The sequence below is a fragment of the Durio zibethinus genome, chromosome 9, assembly GCF_047325235.1.
Source record: "Durio zibethinus cultivar Kanyao isolate XHJ-2024 chromosome 9, ASM4732523v1, whole genome shotgun sequence".
NCBI lineage: Eukaryota > Viridiplantae > Streptophyta > Magnoliopsida > Malvales > Malvaceae > Durio > Durio zibethinus.
In genome coordinates this window covers 3,388,087-3,410,369 of record NC_143170.1, presented here as the reverse complement: position 1 = coordinate 3,410,369, position 22,283 = coordinate 3,388,087, and the positions used below count along the sequence as shown (strand labels likewise).

The window sequence follows — 22,283 nt, the reverse complement described above, 5'->3', positions numbered from 1 at the left end:
TGGAAAAACCATTTTTACAGTCAACTGTTGGATCTTCATATCTTTTAAAAAAAAAAAATTAGATTCGAATCTTCTGTTGTTTGTTTAAATTAAAAATAAAAGTAAAGACATTAAAATGTGCTGTAAAATAAGTATTCGTTTTAATGAAAGGATATGGAAATTTCAAAATTCACCATTACTTAGGTTAAAAACAACTTAATTTGATGAAAGATTTAAGTAATGGAGATTTTTATCCAAAAAATTGACTGCTATACGTAAGAAAAGATCTTTTATTTAAAAAAAAAAAAAAAAGTCATATTTTCCTGTTTCAACAACTTTTCATAATCGTGGGTCCAATTGAAGCCCAGAACAAACCCAATCCATCCGGTATTAACACGTGAACTGCACATGTCACATTGTTTAATCATTAACGTAATGCTCGCGATTGCCCTTTTTATTCTTCTAAAATATTGGTTGATTCGATTGTCTTAGCATGGACCAGCTATAACCGAGTTAGGGCATCTGAGTTGACTCAGGCAATTCTCTAATCGAAAGGTTAGTCTTCAATTTTTACTCCGATTTATTGTAGAATTTTAGCGTTAGACTGTTTAAAACCTGTCCAATTTAGTAAAATAGCAATAATTAGAAAAAAATACCCTATACTTTCGAAGATTTTTAGTGTTTTTATGGCCGTGGATCTGAGTTATAAGTGTCATTTTTTTTTTCGTTTTTGTTCTAACATCAAGATTCAAGCAACAAAACTCATGAATATTATGTAATTTTTAATGGAAAATCATGAGTATTTTGTTGTTATAACTTCAAAGGCTGAAATTTTTGTGTTTGTTTGCTGAGAAAATGTCTGATAGTTAAGAAAATAATGAAAAGAGAAAGAATGGGAAGGTTTAAAAGTTTTGCGTTAAAATAGTTGCATATTTAGTGTTTAAATTTGAATTTTTTTCTTCTGTATTTGCAGATGACGTATTCAAGGGAAGGAAAGTGAGCTTTTTTTATTCTCTAAAGAATCTCCATTTTCTAATTTAAAGGTCATTTTCTTTTGATGTAAGTTAATTGAATTTTCCTTCAAAATGATACTTTCAGGTCAGTTTCACCGGGAAGAGAACGTCGGTTAAGGTCACTGTCAAGGTCTCGAAGGAGTCACTCCAGGTCTAGGTATGCAACCTTAGCTATTTAGTTATCTTAATACGTTGGTTCCTGTAACATATCACATATCAGTATCATGTTTTAGCTAGCTTTTTCTTTTTGGCAGTTAAAATTGTTGTGTTAATCTGTTTTCTATTGCCCCAGGAGTCGTGACTCTCAGGATGTAGCCAATCCTGGAAATAACTTATATGTAACTGGCTTATCCACAAGGATTACTACTGGTGATCTTGAGAAGTATTTTGGCAATGAAGGAAAGGTATGGAGTGATTGTTTATGAAGACAACTCGTTTTGTTCTTTCAAGTGCTCCTATTTCTTTTTTTGCCTTTCTATAAGGAGGTAATTTTCGGGTTGTTCTTCGAGTTGCTATATGATTTTCTGAAAGAGAAATCAACATGAAAAGGATATCTCGTTTTTCTACTGTAGTTACAATGAAGGTGGTTGAAGTTTATTAAGTCCTTGTATATTATCGAGCTTGAATATAGGCTCTTTGCCATTGGTACAGCTGCTGCGTTGGCTGTTTTTAAAGCACGAAACTTGAGACTTTATTTTATTTTTCTTTTAGGCTTTTCTTGGTAAAAAGGATGGAAAAATTGTTAATCCAATTATTAAGCTTCATAAACACTGTTCTACTTTGTGATTAATCATTTGATTAAAATTTTTTTCATCCTAACCCACTTTCAATCTTCTTACCATGCAAAGCCTCAGTGTTGCTCCACCTTGTTTAAGTTAAGTGTGTAAGTGGTTCCTTTGCCTTTGTAGAACCTCCATGATAACAGAAAAGTATAAAACGTTAAAACAAGACTCGCCTTAGGAACTATAAGCGGCTCTAGGCTGTGGTGGTGATCTGTCTATGGAGTTATATCACCTGACTTGAGTGTTTGTTCCAGGTTGTGGAGTGCCATCTTGTTACAGATCCTCGCACCAGAGATTCTCGTGGATTTGCTTTTGTGACCATGGAAACTGTTGAGGATGCAGACCGCTGCATCAAGTATTTGAATCGTTCAATTCTTGAAGGTCGATTAATCACTGTGGAAAAGGTATTAACTTATAGCAAGGATCTAATAGTTGTTTCATAGTGAGGCTAAAACATTTACATAGAATTTTATCTAAAATTATGCTTTCTTCAGAAGTGTTGCCTGATAAATTTTGGCAGCAGGTCTTGTATGTGTAGCTCCATCGAAATCTAAGCTCTTAACAGTTCAACTGTACCCTCTCACGACATCAGTTCCGCATCGACATTCCAAACTCGACTATTTTGCTGAGGGTTGTGTGCCCCATTTTACCTTTTCTACATCAGTAACAGTATCTGGAGAAGCTGTTTATAAGTTCTGTGTCATTTTTGAAATACCCTCAAGACATACATGTTACATCAATTTTTTTATCTTTTCATGCTTGTTCTTTGAAGGTGAATATCTTTTCTTATTCATTACAATAAAAGGACGGTTTAAAAGATCATTCAGCCCACATTTGAACTGCTTGCTGTAACAGCTCAAGGCATGCATGGTTGTTTAATATTTTAGAAATTTCTTGATGGTTGTTTAGACCCCCTGGCATATGTCTATATCATCAATGTGGGCAACTTCCAGGATCATCTTATAATGTGAAAGTTAGTTTGAAATTTTGCATGTTGTGACAATAATTGTTTTGAGTAAATATACCTGCCTGCTTTATGTGCCATATGTTAACTTGCTTTTGTGCTAACAACGTAGGCAAAAAGGTCCCGAGGAAGAACACCGACTCCTGGGAGGTATCAGGGGTTTCGAGACGGAAGAGGTAGATACTAGAATCACTCTTGCTATTGAATTTTCTTAGAAGATCTTTATGATGTTTTCGAATCATGTTGTCTTGAAACTTTGATCATGTTCAATTTTTGTCCCCTTTTCCTTATAAAATGTTGTTGACTTTAAAACAGGTAGGGCATTTGAACATCTTTTGTCTTGGTTGATTATTCTTATGCATTGATCAAGTTGCCAAATATATGCAGGACAAGGTCGCAGACGTTCTCGTAGCTACTCACCTCGACGATCTGATAGAGATTATTATCCGAGGGGTAGGCAAGGAAGATCACGTTCTCATTCTCCATATGGTAGGAGAAAAGATTATTCTGACTCGTATAGGAGGCGCAGAGAGCGCTCCATGTCTGGTGGTGGTGGTGGATATCGTAGATGAGAGAAAATCATTCTCATATTAAGTGATCTTGCCATCTCACTTATTTAGTAAGTAGTTCATTGGATAAACGAATGTGGGATCATTATAATTACTGCCCTTTATCTCATCTCTCTTGAATATTTGTATTATGATGTAACCAAAACATTGTATGACATTAACTTGTATTTGTTTTCGCAATTATCTATGATGATGATTGGTGAAGAATGAACCCAGAAACATTTGGGAAATGCTGCAATTGTCAAGAGATGAAGATATATTAGGGTATCTCAACGTTTTTAATCCAAAAGGATGCAAGTAAAGTTGAAAGTTTCTTCAAAAATGCAAGAAAGAATGTGTTGTGTGAACATTTGAATATTCGGGGGGCAGCAGCAAGCAAGCAATCAAGCAATAAAGGCTTTTTTGAGAGTAAATTTGACATGGCTGGGTAAGTTTGAAATTTGAATTGCAAAGATTTTTTGTATTTGAAGCGAAAGTATTTTAAATGGTTGGCAGTTGAAAAAAAAATTAAATTAAAAATAAAAAAGAGTTGGAAAAACCAAAAAAAACAAGAAAAAAAGGAACAATTGGGATGAGGAAAAGCGCCCCACACTTTGAATCATAAAATCTGGAATCGGGCAACGGGGTGTGCTCCAGCTGCTGCAAGGGCGGACTTCAAATCAATTTTCAATTTATTTAATTTCTTTTTTAGCAAAAAGTAAAATAACTTTTTTAGTTTTTTTTTTTTGGCGTACCATAAGTTTGTAAACAGCATGAAAAGTTCTCTGGGGCATTAATCCAACCAAACATGAACGACTAAATATCTTTTTATGATTTATTTATTTAAATTGTGTTTAGTAAAAAAATTTATTTTATTTGCTTGAGTTTAATTTATTTAAATAATATAATATTTACATTTAATTCGTGTTTGATTTAATTAAATTAAATAAATTTATTCTTAAATATATTTATAAATATATAAATAATAAATAATTTATAATCAAATAAATTTTAAATGAATATAGACAAACTTTTAAATATAATAAAAATATATATAATAATAATAATATTATTATTACAAATTAATAATAAATAAATAAATAAAAATAAATAAATTTTAAATGAATCTTAAATAAATTTGTTTATAAATATAAATCAATCAAACAAATTTTTATTAATATTTAATTTATTAATAAATAAATATAAAAATATTAATTAAATTTATTTATTAAATTTAATAAACAAATATTTAAAAAATAAAAATCAAACATATTCATCAACTATTCATCCAAAACTTTGTTTGATTACATCCTAAACTTCCCTTACTTTTATCCGTATGTATAGGTGTAATTATATAGATTTTTACTTGCTAGCATAAGATTCGACAGCTGGGTCACTGACACGTGTACTTGTTGGCTCCTCCGTTCACGGAACAACCGGTCATCGGCTTGCCTTTGTTTGGGACAAATCAGCGGCTTGGCTTTTAGATAGTGTGCTAAATGACAAAGTTGCCAGTGCCAAAGGGACGACAGTGTCTGAGATAATCGATTGAATCCTAACCGTTCAATATCGTTGTCGGACATCTTGTAAACAGCTCTTGGAATAAGACATTTGTGAACATAGATTAGAAGACAACAAAAAAAAAACAATGTAGTTGTCCATGCCCTGCAGTTAAAAGAAATAAAAAAAAAACTATTAACAAAAAATTATATATATATATATATATATATATATATAAGTCCCGTAAGGAGGACTGTTTTCACTGGACTTTTGAATGTCCAATAAACTATTTGAATTCTAATGCAATTGAAAGAGTTCAAATGTACCGAAAATTGTCTACCAAATAATTCATCAATGCAATCGGAGCCTCCAACTTCACCTTACCAATAAGAGTGTTCGTTTGATCAGTTTGATAAAATTTAAATTAAATTATCTAAAATCAAAATGATCAAATTATGTTATTTTATTTTTATTAATCGAACGTAATTTTTTAATTTTAAAAATTAGACGATCGAAATTAATTTGATTAATTTTTTAAATTAATCGAATAATAATATACATTAAATTATATTATATTTTAAATTATTATTTACTCATACATAAAATAAATTAAATAAAATCATTCAACAACAAAAAATTAAAATATTAAATTAAAAACTCTAATAACTTGAAATGAAATTGATAAATTCATATATTTTTAATTTTACATATAAATTTTATAATATTTTGATTAATTCAGTTTTTTAGTCAAATTAATCAAAAATAAAAAATTTTTAAAAATTATTTTAAACAGTTTATCAAAATTAATTCAATAATTAATCGATTAATTAAATAAAATAAATTAATTCGGTTAAAACTAAATTATGAATACCTCTACTTACTAAAGCTACGATCGAATCTAAATAGATCTTCAACCTTAAGCCTTTAAGGTTTAAACGAGATCAGGATCACTGACTTTGCAATTTGTAATTACCGTCACATAGCTTATAGAATCTTTGGTGTCTGATAAGTGATATTCACATATTCAATTAAATTCCACTTTTAACATATATATATATATTGTAATATAATATATATATAAAATAAGAATCCACATATATTAATATAATTTTTATTTTTATAAATTATTAAATTTAAAAATATTATTTTAATTCAAACAAGTTATAAATTTAATTTTGATTCAATAATCTAAAAAATATAAAAATTATATTATCGTAAGTGATCTCTACTCTTTTATATATATATATATATGAAAAAGATCAATTTATATAATATAATATTAAAAAAGTTTTATGTATTTTTTAATTATTAATTTTAATATATATATACGAGATGAATTCATTTACGTAACGTAAAACTAAAATAAATTTTACATTTTTTTAATTATTTATTTTAATATATTTAATGGATGAAATTAAATTATTTTTTATATTTTTATTTATCCCTCTTATTCATTGATTTTATTAATATTAATAATTAAAAAATATATAAAGTTTTTTAATTTTATATTGTATAAATTGATATCGTTTATATATATATATATTATATAAAAGCATTTAACACAGTCACAAGCAATCGCATGCCGCAAGTCAGTAGAATCATGCAAAACAATTTTCTCAACAAGCAAGGAATCCAGGGCCCCACAAGATCATTATCCACCCAACCCGTATAACAGTGGGTCCCACATCAATAATGCGACCATAAAACCCAACACTCGCAGCCCCGCTCCGCTCATCAGCCGTTCCCTCCCTTCCTCCCCCCCCCCCCCCCAAAATAAACCAACCCAAAGGACATAGTGGATATCGAACCGGATACTGCCCGTTACAAAAGAAAAAGAAAGACTGACCGTACGGCACATGGCAGGTGGTTTCCATGGCAGTTGGTAGGCATTTAGTGTGCTTTCTCTTTATCTCTCTTCAACTCTTATTTATTCGTAGTTTGTACAGTATATTACCATTTATCCTGAATTTCAATTAAAGCCTCTCTCTTCTCTCAAAAGCTGTGCACGTCCGGTTTCTCTCTGCTCAATTCCTAGCCGTTTTTTTTTTCTCATCCATCTTTTAGTTTGTTCATAGAACATTCAGTTCAGATCCGTTACGAACCCGATTTTCTTACCCTGAAATCCAATATCCTCGACCTGGACTCCCCCTCCTCGTACTCTGTTTCCTTCCTTCTTTGAATCGTTTCGCATTTTTCTCGTGCTCTGCAGGTATACCAGTTTTTTGGTTGCTTTCTTTTAGTCAGTGCAAGTTTCTTTTATAACATAATCCTTTTGCTTGAATGGATTGTAATACTAAAGAAGCTTCTTAATTCTCGCTTGGGTTTTAGCTTTTTGATATTGAATTTGAGCAGAATTTGAAAGTGACAAAAATTGCTGTTTTAATACCAAAATTTTGAAATTTTTTTACTTTTCGCTCACTAGTTTCCTGGAAAATGCAGCAAAGAGAATTTTGGCTCTTCTGTCGCTCTCTTTCTCTCTGTTTTATTCTTAGAATTAGTGGTTTTTTTTTTCAAATATACCCATTCTTGATTTCTTGTTCTAAAGCTAAATTTCTTATGCTTACCTTATAATAGTTAAATGGGTTTTCTTCACTATAAACACCTTCTTTTGTTTTTGTTCTATAGTTGGGGTTCCTTATCTTTCCTTATAAAGTTAAATTCTCTCAGCAACCAAACATATTTTTCTTCCTTGGTCAACTTTAGTTGGCTATTGATATGTATAATTCAGCTTTTAGAAAGCTTCTTTTCCTCACGGGTTGATGATTAAAAACATGTCAGCTTTGATCGTTGCAAATTCTTTAGAATTAAGGGTTTTACTTCAATTATGCTTGTTTCAGGTGATATCAGAATGACTTAACAAGCAGAAGCTTAATGATGAGATAGCATCGGTCTTGTTTGTTTTTTGCGTTTCATTTATTGAGATCAATCCAAGTCTCGTGAATCAGTGATTGGTTTCTCCAAAGCCAAAAATTCGCATTCAACTCATCCTCAAAATATTCGTGTCAGTGACCAATCTTTCTCCACTCTGGCTTCATATTAATTGCTTTATAAAATCGGGATTCTCTTTGTACTTTCTTGAAGAGAAAAAAAAACTTTCTTGTATTCTTTGACAGGGTCATAAACGAACAGAATCTTCTATTAGAAAACCCCAAATCAATGTGAAGAGAATTGGAGCTGATGAGTTGTTGATTAGCAAAGTCAACTGCTATTTTGAGGATCTGGGTAAAGTTAGCTTAGTTTTGACGATTGAACTTTGTGGTGGAAAATGTTGGAGCATGAGCTGTGTTCTTCTCGCGTGCTGTCGTCGTTCAGGGAGGAAAGCGGCGATGAAGAGCTTTCAGTTCTTCCGAGACACACAAAAGTTATTGTTACTGGAAACAATAGAACAAAGTCTGTATTGGTTGGTTTGCAAGGCGTGGTCAAGAAGGCTGTGGGCCTTGGTGGTTGGCATTGGCTGGTATTTCCCTTTACTTTCATTATTATTTTATTTTTCTATAAATTCACTGTTCGTGCAAATTATCCTTAATTATTAAGTTGTTTCTAAGTCCTAACCAAGTGGTTTTTAATTGGTCTAGATTATTCTCTGATTTTCTTAATTTTAATTAATTAATTTTGTTTTTTACTTGGCATTGAAATTGGTTTAACTGTGTAATATTATACTTGTATCTTTACTGTATAATTTTTTACACAATTAGTGAATCATATGATGTCACTTGAGTAATGAAAAGGTTAAAAAAATCAAATTTTTGTGTATTTATTTTAAAAATTTGTAAAGATTATGTTTATTTATTAATGTGTATAGAATTTAGACATAAACAATGTATCAAATATAATCTCTTTTTTAATTACTACTTACTATTAATTTATAAAGCTGAGATTTTCCCATGTGGAAATTATATAAAGCCATCTATTTCAGTCTAGGCTTATGGTTTTTACTGGTTCCAGCCCCCAAAATCATCTTATAGTAGTTAAACCATCCATGGCTCACTCTGATGATGTAAGTAGACTCTTTTATGTATCCAAGGAACTTGTCTTGCAGAGATGATCTACTTTTTATTTAAACTCAATGTTTTGAAGATCTAATAGTTGGACCCTGAAAAAAATTTGGTGGTTGGACCAATATAGAATTTGATAGAACACTTTTGTGATCCATCCAGTGACCAAATTTTGTTTTCCTTGCTCAAGGAAAAAAGGGAAAAGAAGATAGCTGCTTTTTCTGTTTGTAAATTGATTCTTAAACAGGTTATTCAATTTGTTTTGCACTCCGATTTGTAGCTTTAACTTTTGATTAGCTTTTCTTCTGTTTTTAGTTGGACAAGATGGACCAGACATCAACTTAGTCTATAATTAGATTGGTCCTTTTCTTGATTATTGAAATTGGCGTGTAATCTCTTTGCTGCTAGACCCTTTATAGCTAGATAGCACTTACTCTGTCGCCTTTATTTTGTGGAAGAATCATACTTTGTGACACTAGTGCTTGCTGCTTTCAAGGTTTTGAAGAATGGGGTTGAAGTTAAGCTGCAGAGGAATGCATTGAGTGTGCTGGAACACCCTACAGGAAATGAAGTAGATGTTGATCATGATTTTGACAACTCAAGCAGTGGCTCAGACATTGGTGAGAAGGACCATGATTTCATGCCAGAAAAACAGTCTTAACTAAAAGTTATTTATGTACCTTTTAACCTGTGATCAGCCCCCTTTTTCTCCACTTTGGACAGCTAGTAGCATTGAGTTCCACCGGCCTGCCAAACCAAGAGTTGGACATACAAAACCATGGGTTCCATCTCCATCCATGAAAGCGACTAGTCGTAATGGTTATAGAGATGTTCGATCCATTATTCGTGCACCTCAATTGGTTAGTATCACACTTTGCACCTCAACCTGTTAGTACATATTGGGTGCCCTAGTTGTGGGAACTTTGACTATTGCAAAATGCCCATAATTTGGAAAATAATTGCAAGTGTATTTTATCATGTGTTTCCTGATTCTGAAGGTAAATTTGGCAAGACTTGACATCAACTCCTTGCGAAGATATTGCAGGCACTTCAAACTTGTAGGTTCTACTAACTCACCTTGATGAATTTCCTTTGAAGATCTAGATAAAATTATACTTGGATTTGTAGGGAGGCATCACTGCTTATTCGTCAAGGGAACAAATACTTAATACTGTGCAGAAGCATTTTGAGTCACAGGTCTATTCTATCTTTGACACTCATGCAAATGCATACAAACATGCCACATTACGCTTATTTGCATGAATCTAACATCCATTCTTTGATACAGCCAGCACCGAATGAGGTACAGGTGATCTCGGAATTCATCTCCGCTGCTAAGAGACTGAAAACTGATGACACACTGAGTGAGCAACTATGAATGTTTTCAACATTGTATAAATTACATACATATTTTAGCTCTAACCTTAGATTAGATCTAATTGGAAGACTAATAGGATGAGTTGTCGATCGACCAGCCTGATTTCTTCCCCAGATTCTGACCTTGTAATATAGGGCTTGTGTCCTTTGTTATTTTCTAGTATATTTACTATTCCAATAGTGCATATATACGCCACCCTTTCATGAACTTCACTGAATCTTACTACTGCTGATATGTTCTGAATTTCTTTTGGGTTTCCTTGATAATGGTGGCATGATGAGATCTGTCAAAAATCAAAACATCGGTGGAATGAAAATGAGCCAGGCTCCCAATTATGGGCTGATGCTGGTAGAGATGCCAGGCTGGCATTTGGAGTCACGGGTTCTGTGCAACAGTGGGTGATGGGGATTGGGGACATGTTTATATTCCCAAGCTGACTCAAATTCCAAATCAAGGACTCTGCTAGACTGCCAGTCAAGTGGATGTGAGACTCGTGAGACTCTGTTTGACCCCTTGAGCCCCATTTTTTTGGTGATGGAATGACAATGTCGATTAACCATTCCTGGCTATAACATCCAAACATTTCATGCAAAAGAGCTTGCTTAGCCTTCTCCATTAAGCATTACATATTTTTTTTGAAAAAATAAATTTTTACAAAATTGCGGTTTCCATCTTTAATATTTGTAATTTTTTTCCTAAGTTTTTGAAAGTCTTGGCATGTATTGTAAAAAAAAAAATTTTGTAAACGAGCCAATTTGCCTGTGATTGGACCCGCCTCCTATGGTTGACCACGGAATTTTATTAACACCGTAGTAATAATCTAGCTTGACCATTAATGTTTTGACAGCATCGTGGCGTGTGAGTTGAGTTGCACTTTTTGTCTGTATAAATCTATGATTGGATAGCCATGAAGCTTTCCTGCCAAGTGTATGCTTATGCCTAACATTCTTTGACGCGGAGGAATTAAATTAGGTTGTTTTGCTTTCCAATATGGGGACTGTCGTCATTTTCTATTTTTTTCTTGTAAATCTGTTGTAAAAGGGATAAAATCTTAGGTTAGTTGTAGGTTTTGGATTCATCATTTATTTGGCTAATACTATTAGTCTGATGACTGCAAACTTAATGAAAAAACAAAAATTGAATATTTAATTACAAATTTTTAACTTTGGGTACTAAATTAAAAAATTGACTATAATTTGGATATAAAATGTCTAATTAACCCTAAAATCTTTTAAACTATTTGTTTTGGTTGGACTTAAACTATGTAGCTAAGAAAAAGGTAAATTCTATCTGGGATTTTCATTTAAATAGCTGGTAAAATTTTTTTTTATCATATCATCGTATCTTTTTAAAATTAAATATGTTTTTATTGATCATCTAAATAAAATATTGATCAACCTAATGTCACCTTTTCTCGTATTTTATCATAAATTAATCACCCTTCTTTTAGCATTGATTTTGAGGTCATCTCCATCTAATTGGGCCAAATAAAAGCAAACGTTCCCATGACTTTGGGAAAAACATTGGGTCAATTATGAAATGAACCTAATCATAAAATAGCCATTAGAAAATAAGAAAAGCCCAATTGCAACCCAAGTTTCGGGGTCCATTTGGATTCCCAGTTGACGTTAGTAAAATTAAGAATATAATTGAACCGGGTCAAGTCGATACAGTAAAAAATTAGAGTTCGAATTTAATTTTTAATTCGAGATTTGATACTCGATTCGAACTCGATCGAATTTCATTTTTTTAACTCGAATTCGATTCATGATTGAAATTGAACTACTCGAATTTGTTCATTAATATATTAAAAAAAGCTTGATTTTTATATTTGTCAAGAGTTCGATTATTTGTACTCGAGCTCGAATTCGAATTCGAGATATTTTATTAATTAAAATAATAAAAAAAATTTAAATATAAAAGTTCGATTAAACTCGCGAGCTATCCGAATCAGATATAAAAATACTCGAACTCAATTTAATTGATAAATTTAATTACTCGAACTCGAATTCGATTCGGTAATAATCAAACCGAATTTAAATTTTATTCTAATCGAACTCAAATAATTTACTAATATTAATATATCATTTACACGTTTATTTAAATATAACGTGTACGATACCTTCAATGGCATTGATATCCCTTTGGATCACCAAATTATTTTATGCTGTACTTATTTTTATGACGTCACACGTTTAAATTGTGACTGAATCTTAAAGATCCAGTTAAAGTTTTCTTTTTTTTAAAAAAAAAAAAAAACAACGTCTTATCACACGAATTAAAAAAAAAAAAAACGATTTAGTTCAAATCCAAAACTCTAATTTTTTTTAAGGCTTCTATGGCTGAAAAACGGAAAACAAAGTTTTAAATTATTCACCACAGTATCTTTTCTCGTTATAACTTTTTTTTTTCTCTTAGAAATATAACGTAAAAACAAAAATAAGTACACTACTCAAACTTTTTTCTTTTCCTTTTTTTATTTAATAGTTTTCAAAATATTTTTTTAAAAATTTAATATAAATAAATAATTTTTTACAATTATAGAATAAACTAATTAATAAATAACTAAAAATTAATAAATACTTAAAAATAATAAATTTTATAATGAAATAAATTATTAGTAAATGAAATGTCAAATAATTTAATGTATAAATATATAAAAATAATTTTAACAAATTTTAATTACTTATTAATGTCAAAATATCTAATAATTTAAAAATTTTTTATACACAAATTTTAATCTAACAATTATAATAATTAATTTATTTTTTTACTACATTTTATCTTCGTATATTATTATATTATATTTAAATATATATCTCATTATTAATTTTAATCTTATTATTATAATAACTATTTTTATTATCATTATTTCTTTTAATTTTACTAAAATTTATCTCAATACCATTCATATGAACCTTCGGTTAGCTTCGACCTTTATTGTTAAACGTCAATCCAAACAAAAAGGGATTCCAATAGGTAGCTCTTGTCAGCTGCTAATCCATCACATTGCCAGATAGCGTACAAAAGTCAAACGATTGTAAATTTGATTTTTCTGATCATTGAATGAGAAAAGTCGAAAAATCAGAAGAGAAAAGTCATGCTTATCTTATCTCAATCAATTTTCAATTTTATCTGTCCAATCCCAATTGTTTGTCACCAAAAGTCCTGCTTATAATTATTTTTTACAAAGGTGAGTGGAATAAACAGGAGAGTTTGGCGCGTGGAAGGAATGCCAAAAAACAATTCTAAAAAATTCTGCAATCGTGGAAACAGTTTTAGTGGAGAGTCTTTCTTTCTCAGTGAAAGTTGTTTTTCCACACGAAGCATAAATTTTTTTACATAATTCTCTGTTATATATATATTTTTTGTTTTGAATTTTCAATTGGAATTCTGGGATTTGTTTCCAATTAAATTTGCAATCAACAGGTAATTTCATATCCTATTCAGCTTTTTCTTTTTTTTTTTTGAGTTTTGCTCGCTCTCTATTGCTTAAATTATGGTTTCTCTAGGGTTTTACCAAGCATAATTTGATTTTTTTTTCTTATTAGCTATTGAATTGATGAACTATTGGTAACTTTTATGGGGTTTTTCTCAAACTTTATGGAATTTAGTTGTTTGGCTATGTCTTTTGTATCGGATATTACTATGATATTTATCATTTTTAGCTATTTCCATGCTACTTTTTTATTGGATAAAAGTCTGTTTTAGTACTAGTTGATGAAGAGTAACTGAAGGCTACTCTTTCTTGATTGATTTCTTATTGAATTTACCTGTTTCATTTGTTGTGACTATTGTTTCAGCACATGGGTTATTTAGAGTTTGTCACAAAAAGCGTTCTTTGATTAGAAGTTTGCCATTAAGATTATCCACCGCAACTATTCGAGGAGTGGAAACTTAGGTTGAGGTTTATTGCTGCTCCTTACTTTTTTTCAGTTATCACTATCTTGTTTGGTTTTCAATTTACTTAATTGGTCTATTTCGATGAATTTATGTTGTAGTTCTTGATATGGAATTATAGAACGACAATTGAATTGAGTCAGTGGGAAGCTTTTTGAACTTGGTTCATGTTTGACAGTCAGTAATGGATGTTGCTTTTGTTTTAATATCTATAATTCTGCTACTACTGTTGGTCAACATACAACATGAAGATAGCTTGGCTTTGTTTTAGGGTCTTGTGCGTGATTTCTATCGTCTATGTTTTTGTTGGTGACAAGTTTATGCGAGAAGCCAGATATAGTTTTGTTACTTTCTGTTCAGTATTGCTTTTGCTCCACTAACTTCATGCTGTTGGCCATTTTTCTGGAACTGTCTATCAGAACTTGTGGGATTTGTAGATCAGTGCACTTGACTATAGCTTTTCCTTAGTGTTGACAATATTTTTCGTTTTGTCATGTGGCATTTGGCTTGTATGTAATTTACTGGATGGAATGGTATGCTGTTTATATCTCCAATAGTTATGTTAGTCTTTTCCTGATAACAGATTTTCTCACCTGTTGGTGGTGTGGGATTATAATGTACCAAGTACCGGTAGTTTTATATGGGCAGTGGACATAAGTAAAGGAATGGGAGGTTGCTGCTGTTGCTTTTCTAAAGGAGTTGAAATAAATAATGCACCACCATACTATTATGTCAGTATAATTTTCTTCCTCCATGGAATTGTTTTTCTCCCTCTTTTTCTTTAGTTTTTTCAGCCTAATCCTTTCATCCTCACCTCTCCTTTTACAATTGATTTTTTTTATTTTTGAATTTGGTTGCAACTCATCTCAAGTTCAGTGTAGAGTACTGTGTGTTTTATTGAGTGCCACACTTCAAATTTCAGGGGGGGGTGCATGATGTGGCCAAAAAATTGAGATAGACTGTACTCTCCATTGCACTTGAGAGGATCAAAATGTCTTAAATTCTCTGTAATCTGGGGCTTGTTTTTGTGTGTCCTTATGGTAATAACTGGATGCAACAAATTATACAATGTTCCCAGTTGTTAATTCTCTAATTGCCCTTAATAAGTTGCCTATTAATCATGATCTGATCACCATTACTAAGTTGCTTATGAATCACGATTTCTTTCTAGTGCTTAAACCTAAAATGGGTCAGAGTTAAACTGTAGCACAACCTGAAACCGAAAAATGATTATTAAAATTTCTTGTTGACCTGTCTCTCATACTGTCATACTTATTAGTTACTAGAAAATGGACTGAGTAAAGACTTATCCAAAGGCAACACATAAAAGGTAGTTATGTCGAACTTATTGTTTATCACACATTGAATGCCTTTTCCTTATCTTTGTTGAGTTGAAGTTCTTTCTTTTAACAGTACCCCAGAGCCTTAGATGAGCATGGGCCTTTATCTTCTCACAGTGGTGCTGCCTCTGCCTTCTCCACTGGACTCCTGGTTGACACAAATCTGCAGGTATCATTTCCTGATGCTTTTAGACCTCCTCCTCCTCCAATACCATTTGATGCAGTTTTAGGACCTCCTCAAACTCCTTCAGTAGCCCAAGGAATTCATAACAGTAAGAGTGATGAGGTAGTGCAAACGACAAATGTTGATTCCAGTCAAGAAACGGTTGGTGTCAACATTCGAGAGACTTTTATAAAATCTGAGGACACTAAGGAACCCGACTGCAAAACACAATTCAGTACTGAAATTGAGTCACCAAAGGGGCTAGAAGTTGAACTTTCAAAACAAGTTGAATCAATTGTGTCTTTAAAGGAGGAGGAGGATGTTTGTCCAACCTGTTTGGAAGGTTTGTCTTCCCTATGCAATTTATGAACTCTCTCTGCATCACTGCTAAAAATGGCATTGCATTTTTTATGCTAAGTTGTGTTTCAACTTTAGAAAGGCTGTTTATAGACCCTTTTTCTGTTCTTTCCTGCAGAGTATGATGCAGAAAATCCAAAAATTATCACAAATTGTGAGCATCATTTTCACCTTGCATGTATTCTTGAATGGATGGAAAGAAGTGACACATGTCCTGTGTGTGATAAGGTTTGTCTCAGAACTATTTTATGTTTTATAAGTGAATAGGAATTATTGTTATAACCTAAGGAAATAACAAGAAGATTTTAATTCTCTTATGATGCAGGAAATGATTTTTGACCTACCCGCTGATTAGTTTACTGGTGGTGGACTCAGCTTTAGCTGCTTGAAATTAAGTTTGTTGCAGAGGTTGCAGCTTACCGAAACATCAGAATTTCAGTTTTTACTTTTTCTCGCACTCATCACCCCGAATATTTAGTGGCTACTGCAGAGTTGGCTATAGTTTGGTTTTGGATTTCTTTCTCTTTTTTTCCTTCTTTTTTTTGGGGAGTCATACTCATGCCTATTGTGAGCGTAGTATCTTTTTGCTTTTATAACTTGAAACTTTTGATACCATTTCAAAGGTTAATACTTGATTTACTGTGCATTTCCCTCAATGTTTAGACCAGCATGTCATTAGTTTCAACGTTTCTTCATCAGTAAGCCAGTGCCCGAAGTTGCATAAAAAGAGGGAATAAGAAGCTGCCATGCCGGTTTGTAGTGCCTTCTTTGTCCGGAAAACGTGCTAGTTACCCAAAGCAGCACATTAACTCTTTTTTCTCCATATATATTTCTTTCCATGGGTCTGCAAACTCAGATCCTGCGAACAGATGTTTCCTTTACCTCCCTTGGTTAGATTGCTTCTGCAAATGGCATATGGTTTCACTTATCTCCAGTTCATCTTAATGTGAAATTGTTTGATGGTGATGGATGTACTAGTTTTGTGATCAGTTTATGAAATCCTTAGAACGACGAGAATTTTACATTTGTAGAGAATCTCCTTTTTATTTTTAAAAGACAGAAGCAATAAATTGAATAGGCATTTTGTATGTCACATGATTGATGTATATAAAAAAATTATTTTCACATCGAAATTTCATAATTGTTACATTTGTATCAAAACATATATCTTCGTTACTCAAGTACCTCTTGATCAGGGTTGAATCTGAAGGGATGAAAGTGCATCTGTCTCATCATTCAAAGATGGAGACCAAATACCTTTCCATGTTTCAATGAAGTGCTTGAGAAATTGAGTAATGCTACAGTGTCAACAAAATAATATTCAAGCTGAGAAAATCCTTCTAGGAAGAAAAGAAAGTCAAAGAAACTTGCATGAATTTTTCCACCAAACCAAACAACGGTTAATGTTTATTAAGAATTTTTAATTTTTAAAATAATTAATATAATTAAACTATCGCATTATATACAAATTTTTATAAAAAATTTCAATGTTAAATATTTAATTGTTTAGAAAAACATTACACAAATCTCAAAATGAAGTGCGAATTGTTATAATTTTTAATTAATTTTTACTTTAATTATAGGTTATGGTGACCTAGTTGTTTAATTACTTTCCATTTTTATAATAACAACCAATTAATATATTGCTTAGATTCTTTCTAACTTGCCACGTGAACAAAAAAATTTCTCATTTATCCTGTTTTTTTTCTTGATTAAGCATGTAGATTAATGTAAACCACCTTATTATTTTTAGATTGGACAATCAAATTACTAACAAATACAACTGATAAAACAAAAATAATACTAACATACCATAAAATATTAAAATCGATAAAAAAAAAAAAAAAACAGGAGGGTGGTGTTAAGGTTACAAATATAGGCAAAATATACCGTCTTCTAGGGTAAAAAATGAGAAAGTTACTGGAGTTGATATTAGAATTACTGCGGTGACTACCATCTATATAAACTCCTGGATTCACTCGTTGATGTCCGAACCACTTTTGGGGTTGCTTTTCTTTGTGAAGAAACCTCATTTCCTCCTGTTTATCCTCTTTCAAGAGTCCCAAAGACCAAAAAGAAAAAAAAAATGTCTTCTCCTAGCAAACGGCGAGAGATGGACTTGATGAAACTGTAAATTCTTTTATTTATTTTCCCCAAGTTTTAGTTTTAAGAACAAATTATTTGTCGTTATCTTTGTTTTTGTTAATTTGCTTTTGATTTTTTTTTTTTTTTTTGTTGGATTGATTTTTACTAGGATGATGAGTGACTACAAGGTGGAGATGATCAATGATGGCATGCAAGAATTTTATGTCGAATTCAATGGACCAAAAGACAGTAAAAATCGCTTCTTTATCCTTTTCTTCCTTCATTTTTCATTCGTTTCTATGATGTATCTCTTTAGTTTTTCTCAAGATTTACTTTTCTTTCTGGGTTTTTCTCATTCTTCTAAAAGTTCACTTTTTTTTTTCTTGGAAGTGTGCTGACCATTTGGTACTTGTTATTGGGTTTTCTCTTTTGATGAATTTAATATTTGAAGATCAATATGTATTTGTATTTGTTATCCAATTAATCTAAAGTGATATTTTGATTATTTGTTCTTATCTAAGCTGCCACTTTTTATGTATATGTTTATTTAGTTCTTTGAATTTTCTGAACTAGGATGGCGTTTGTTGATAGATTTTGCTTCTGGGTATTTTTAAACAAGAGCAAAATGAGATGATTTTTGTTTTTTCACAGATTATCTAATATGTAATATGTCAGGTCCTTATCATGGTGGTGTGTGGAAGATAAGGGTGGAGCTCCCAGATGCTTATCCTTATAAATCTCCATCGATTGGCTTTATAAACAAGATCTACCACCCCAATGTTGATGAAATGTAAGTTTGTGGATGTTAAAAAGTTCTAAATTTCGCTGCTTTAGCTTTGTCTTAGTGGTAGCATTAACTTGTATGAGGTATTTTAGAATGAGTAATTTGGTTTTGACTTTTAAATGTTCTGTTATCATTAATTAAAATAGCTTGAACTATGAGTTTCAGGTCTGGCTCTGTTTGTTTGGATGTCATCAATCAGACTTGGAGCCCCATGTTTGGTATACCTAGCACATTGTTTGTTTTGCTCATTCTTTCTTGTTTTAAAGTTGCTGCTTTTACTCTTGGAACTTGACAAGCAATTTAAGTTCTTTTTTTAAACTTGAGATGTTCAATTTCAGATCTGGTAAATGTGTTTGAAGTTTTTCTTCCTCAACTTCTTTTGTATCCCAACCCATCAGATCCATTGAATGGAGAAGCTGCTGCTCTTATGATGCGTGATCGTACAACCTATGAACAACGAGTGAAAGGTAGCATTTGTCTATAAGCATAAGCTTTTTATTTTATTTATGCATTTTTTTTGTCTCAAGACTGCCCTGCCCAGAAGTTGAGGTATTTATTTGGATTTCTTGCTTTTTGGAAGCCAATTAAGTGAAAGTCAAGCAGCGGTGAGCTTACAATACTTTTTCTTGATCACCATTGTTTTTGAAGGAAATTACTTGAGATCACAAATCTCAGACGTTGGTAGCACGAATTGTTTTATAAGTGCAATGCAACCTCTTACCCTGTTTAATTTGTATTTAGTTGACTAATGGCCATTTTATTGAGTTGTTAACAGTCTTGAACTTTATCATTAGTCTAAAGTAGGTAACACCAATCTTGACCATCATCATTAGTCTAAAGTAGTTCTAGTTTTAGTTTCTAAATGCCTTGGCATCACAATTTTGAATAGTAACATGCTTTAAACCATTTAGTGAATAGGTTGATAATAGTAGTAGACTTGATGTTTGAAAATTGCTTGGCCTACACCAAAATTTCTTTGTTCTGCATTCATAACTGTTGCTTATTTGTGTTTCTAGCCATTCTTACTTATTTTTATTCTGTCCGTAGCATTTGAGGGGATACTTGCTTTTCTTTTCTTGTTACCATATCCTTGCTATTAGTGCAAGCAAGTTCCGCTTCTATTTGGTGTTTTTGGTGTAATTCTGCAATTTTTTTTGGATAAGTAACTTGCAATTTTACTTTAGAATAGTCATCATGCAAATTGAAAACAAGTTGAATATTTTTAATCTTTTTTTGACCTTGTGAAAAAAATTTGTTTCTTCATCTTCTGCTAGCCTGGAAGGAGGTGGGTATGTTGCTAAATGTGACTTAAGTACTTTGAAATTGGAAAATCTTTGATTCTTTTAGGTTTTAATTTTAAAGAAAATAATACATGCACTGTAAACCTGAAGGTATTTTGATTGGACAAAGAGTAGAAAGATTTTCTTAGAGATAACGCAATTAGCAGGCATATAAATGGGTGCAGCTGTTTGAAAGCATGGAAGTATGGGTTACTTTTCTAGCACATATGAAAATTAGCATTTATGGATTGCAAATATTATTTCCAATTGCTTTGTCACACATCTTCTGTGTTTCAGAAAGAATTCCTTGTTTGTAATTACATTTACTGCTCAAGGAAGACTTTCTGAGTTTCTTCGCGGAGGTGCAACCGTATGAAATAGATGACATATTAAAGTTGCCGTTAATTTATTGTTAATCATAACTAGAAGATGACTCGGAAGGAACCCTGTGTGAGTTCCACTTGATCAGTCAAGGAGAATTACTTGTTGGGCCTCGGAGAGATCTATTTTCTCCTACTGCAATCTTGCCTGCTGTTTTCTCCCATTGCTGAAACTAGTTGTCTACTCTTTTGATTTGGGGTTAGAGTATGCTAGAGTTCAGAAGTTTTTGTTGTTATAGTTGGAAAGGGGAGGTTGCAGCTTTAAAAGTAGGTCATTTTCAGTCAAAATAAGATAAATAGTAGCTGGCAATAGACCCACTTGGCCTATTTGTTGTGGCCATACCATTTCGCCTATTTTCTCAGTTAATATATCTTCCCAAAGAGGTTAATCAATTCAGCTCAGTGGTAATAAGTTGTGTCTAACCGCTTTTATCATCCCTGACAACATGCAGAAAGAGTTTAGTGGCATTGCAATTATTGTTCTCTCAAAGTGTGATCTGCAATTTTATTTCAGCAGCAATATGCATTGCTTTTCCTCCTTCCATTGTCATTTTAAGGATGCAGTCATTGCAATGCTTACGACTTATTGTCATTTCCCAGAATATTGTGAGAAATATGCTAAGCCGGAAGATGTTGGAGCAGCAGCAGCAGCAGAAGAGAAGTCCAGTGATGAAGAGCTGAGTGAAGATGAATATGCTGCCTCTGACGATGAGGAAATTGCTGGAAAAGCTGATCCTTAAGCACATAATATGCTTCGCTAGGAAATTGTCTGTGTTGTACATGATATTCAGCTCCAGGAAAATTTGAACTTGACAAAACTGGGGTCATATAGAAATATTCCTGCCCCTTTCTGTCTTTATTGTCCATGGATGTTTTGTGTAAATTAACGCACTTTGTTTAATATTCCAAATATTCATATCCACTGTTTAGACTAAAAACCCGATTTGCTTATGCTTCTGCTCCTCACGTGCATGTATCAATTAAACCTCATCACGAAAATGCGAAAATGCGTTAACCCCTTAATTGAGGTGATGTTTCAAATTTACTTGCTACGTGGCAAAAGGTCCACGACTTTGAAAAGCTGATCTGATTGCATTATTCATTGCAAATGTTTGATGGGGAACAATGTAGAATTCAACTTTGTGATGGCTGGGTGCCAAGGGAGAGCATGTCTTCTCAAAACTTTTTTAATGATGGTGAAAAACCATTGCCATGGCATTTGATTTGCTCTAGAAATTGTTGGATGGTTAGGCCAATCCGATCTTGTTAAGGGAAAAGGTAGATCGTCGAATTTCTGATAAATAAAGATTATAATTCCCTATCTTCCCCAGAAAAGCCCCTATAGCTCAGTGGTAGAGCGTCAGTCTTGTAAACTGAAGGTCCGTAGTTCGATCCTGCGTGGGGGCATAATAGACTTTTTGTAACATATTTTTAATTTTCCTTTTTTTTGTAATTACTAGATCTTTGGTGGATCTTGTTCTGAAACTGATCTGATCACTTTCCGACAAAACGAGGTTCAGCACAAAACCTGTAGAAAACTAGAAGTGTCAGAAAGTAGACAATCACTCCACACACTGACAAACACTGTCGTGTCCTCCAGACGCTGCCAATTCGTCGAAAATTCAGGAAATCAAAAGCCTACAGAGTTCAAACGGTGAATCTAGTGTGCATTTGTTATCCGAACTTGATTATAAATTAAAAAAAAAAAAAAACTTTTATCCGTCGCTAAAAAAAGGCCATTCAAAATTTGCCTAATTTCAATTTTAGCGACACTTTGTTTCAGTAAACCAAATGATGTGTGCCACCTCAGCCAAACCCAATATGTCCATCTTAAT

The 22,283-nt window shown here is 32.2% G+C and overlaps 4 protein-coding genes and 1 non-coding gene across 10 annotated transcripts; all 5 read left to right on the top strand.

The window, feature by feature from the left end:
* Positions 1 to 464: 464 nt before the first annotated feature.
* On the top strand, positions 465 to 3,537 carry LOC111306852 (serine/arginine-rich splicing factor SR45a-like). The gene is made up of 7 exons (XM_022904828.2): positions 465 to 534; positions 953 to 975; positions 1,078 to 1,149; positions 1,285 to 1,396; positions 2,029 to 2,178; positions 2,851 to 2,914; positions 3,126 to 3,537. The coding sequence occupies exons 2-7, from the start codon at positions 953 to 955 to the stop codon at positions 3,308 to 3,310; spliced, it is 606 nt and encodes a 201-aa protein (XP_022760563.1). The 5' UTR covers positions 465 to 534; the 3' UTR covers positions 3,311 to 3,537.
* A 3,144-nt stretch (positions 3,538 to 6,681) lies between these two features.
* Positions 6,682 to 10,369, top strand: LOC111306822 (uncharacterized). Of its 2 annotated transcripts, none has more exons than XM_022904795.2 (8): positions 6,682 to 6,995; positions 7,624 to 7,787; positions 7,900 to 8,243; positions 9,278 to 9,401; positions 9,505 to 9,641; positions 9,780 to 9,839; positions 9,910 to 9,978; positions 10,070 to 10,369. In XM_022904795.2, the coding sequence occupies exons 3-8, from the start codon at positions 8,052 to 8,054 to the stop codon at positions 10,157 to 10,159; spliced, it is 672 nt and encodes a 223-aa protein (XP_022760530.2). In that variant the 5' UTR covers positions 6,682 to 6,995; positions 7,624 to 7,787; positions 7,900 to 8,051; the 3' UTR covers positions 10,160 to 10,369. The 2 variants fall into 2 exon arrangements, with proteins under 2 accessions (XP_022760530.2, XP_089621633.1); XM_089765507.1 differs by having other exon boundaries at positions 6,705 to 6,995; positions 10,074 to 10,369.
* A 2,860-nt stretch (positions 10,370 to 13,229) lies between these two features.
* On the top strand, positions 13,230 to 16,943 carry LOC111306767 (putative E3 ubiquitin-protein ligase RHB1A). 4 transcript variants are annotated; one of them, XM_022904683.2, is made up of 7 exons: positions 13,230 to 13,588; positions 13,963 to 14,066; positions 14,161 to 14,222; positions 14,643 to 14,790; positions 15,473 to 15,905; positions 16,038 to 16,147; positions 16,245 to 16,943. In XM_022904683.2, the coding sequence occupies exons 4-7, from the start codon at positions 14,725 to 14,727 to the stop codon at positions 16,272 to 16,274; spliced, it is 639 nt and encodes a 212-aa protein (XP_022760418.2). In that variant the 5' UTR covers positions 13,230 to 13,588; positions 13,963 to 14,066; positions 14,161 to 14,222; positions 14,643 to 14,724; the 3' UTR covers positions 16,275 to 16,943. The 4 variants fall into 4 exon arrangements, with proteins under 4 accessions (XP_022760418.2, XP_022760409.2, XP_022760401.2 ...); XM_022904674.2 differs by lacking the exon at positions 14,161 to 14,222 and having other exon boundaries at positions 13,963 to 14,060; XM_022904666.2 differs by lacking the exon at positions 14,161 to 14,222.
* Positions 16,944 to 17,910: 967 nt separating this feature from the next.
* On the top strand, positions 17,911 to 21,386 carry LOC111306791 (ubiquitin-conjugating enzyme E2 5-like). Of its 2 annotated transcripts, none has more exons than XM_022904723.2 (6): positions 17,911 to 18,049; positions 18,174 to 18,253; positions 18,680 to 18,794; positions 18,954 to 19,006; positions 19,187 to 19,255; positions 21,049 to 21,386. In XM_022904723.2, the coding sequence occupies exons 1-6, from the start codon at positions 18,006 to 18,008 to the stop codon at positions 21,186 to 21,188; spliced, it is 501 nt and encodes a 166-aa protein (XP_022760458.2). In that variant the 5' UTR covers positions 17,911 to 18,005; the 3' UTR covers positions 21,189 to 21,386. The 2 variants fall into 2 exon arrangements, with proteins under 2 accessions (XP_022760458.2, XP_022760447.2); XM_022904712.2 differs by having other exon boundaries at positions 19,127 to 19,255.
* A 397-nt stretch (positions 21,387 to 21,783) lies between these two features.
* Positions 21,784 to 21,855, top strand: TRNAT-UGU (transfer RNA threonine (anticodon UGU)). The gene has a single exon. It is a non-coding gene; the product is annotated as a tRNA-Thr (tRNA).
* Positions 21,856 to 22,283: the final 428 nt, after the last annotated feature.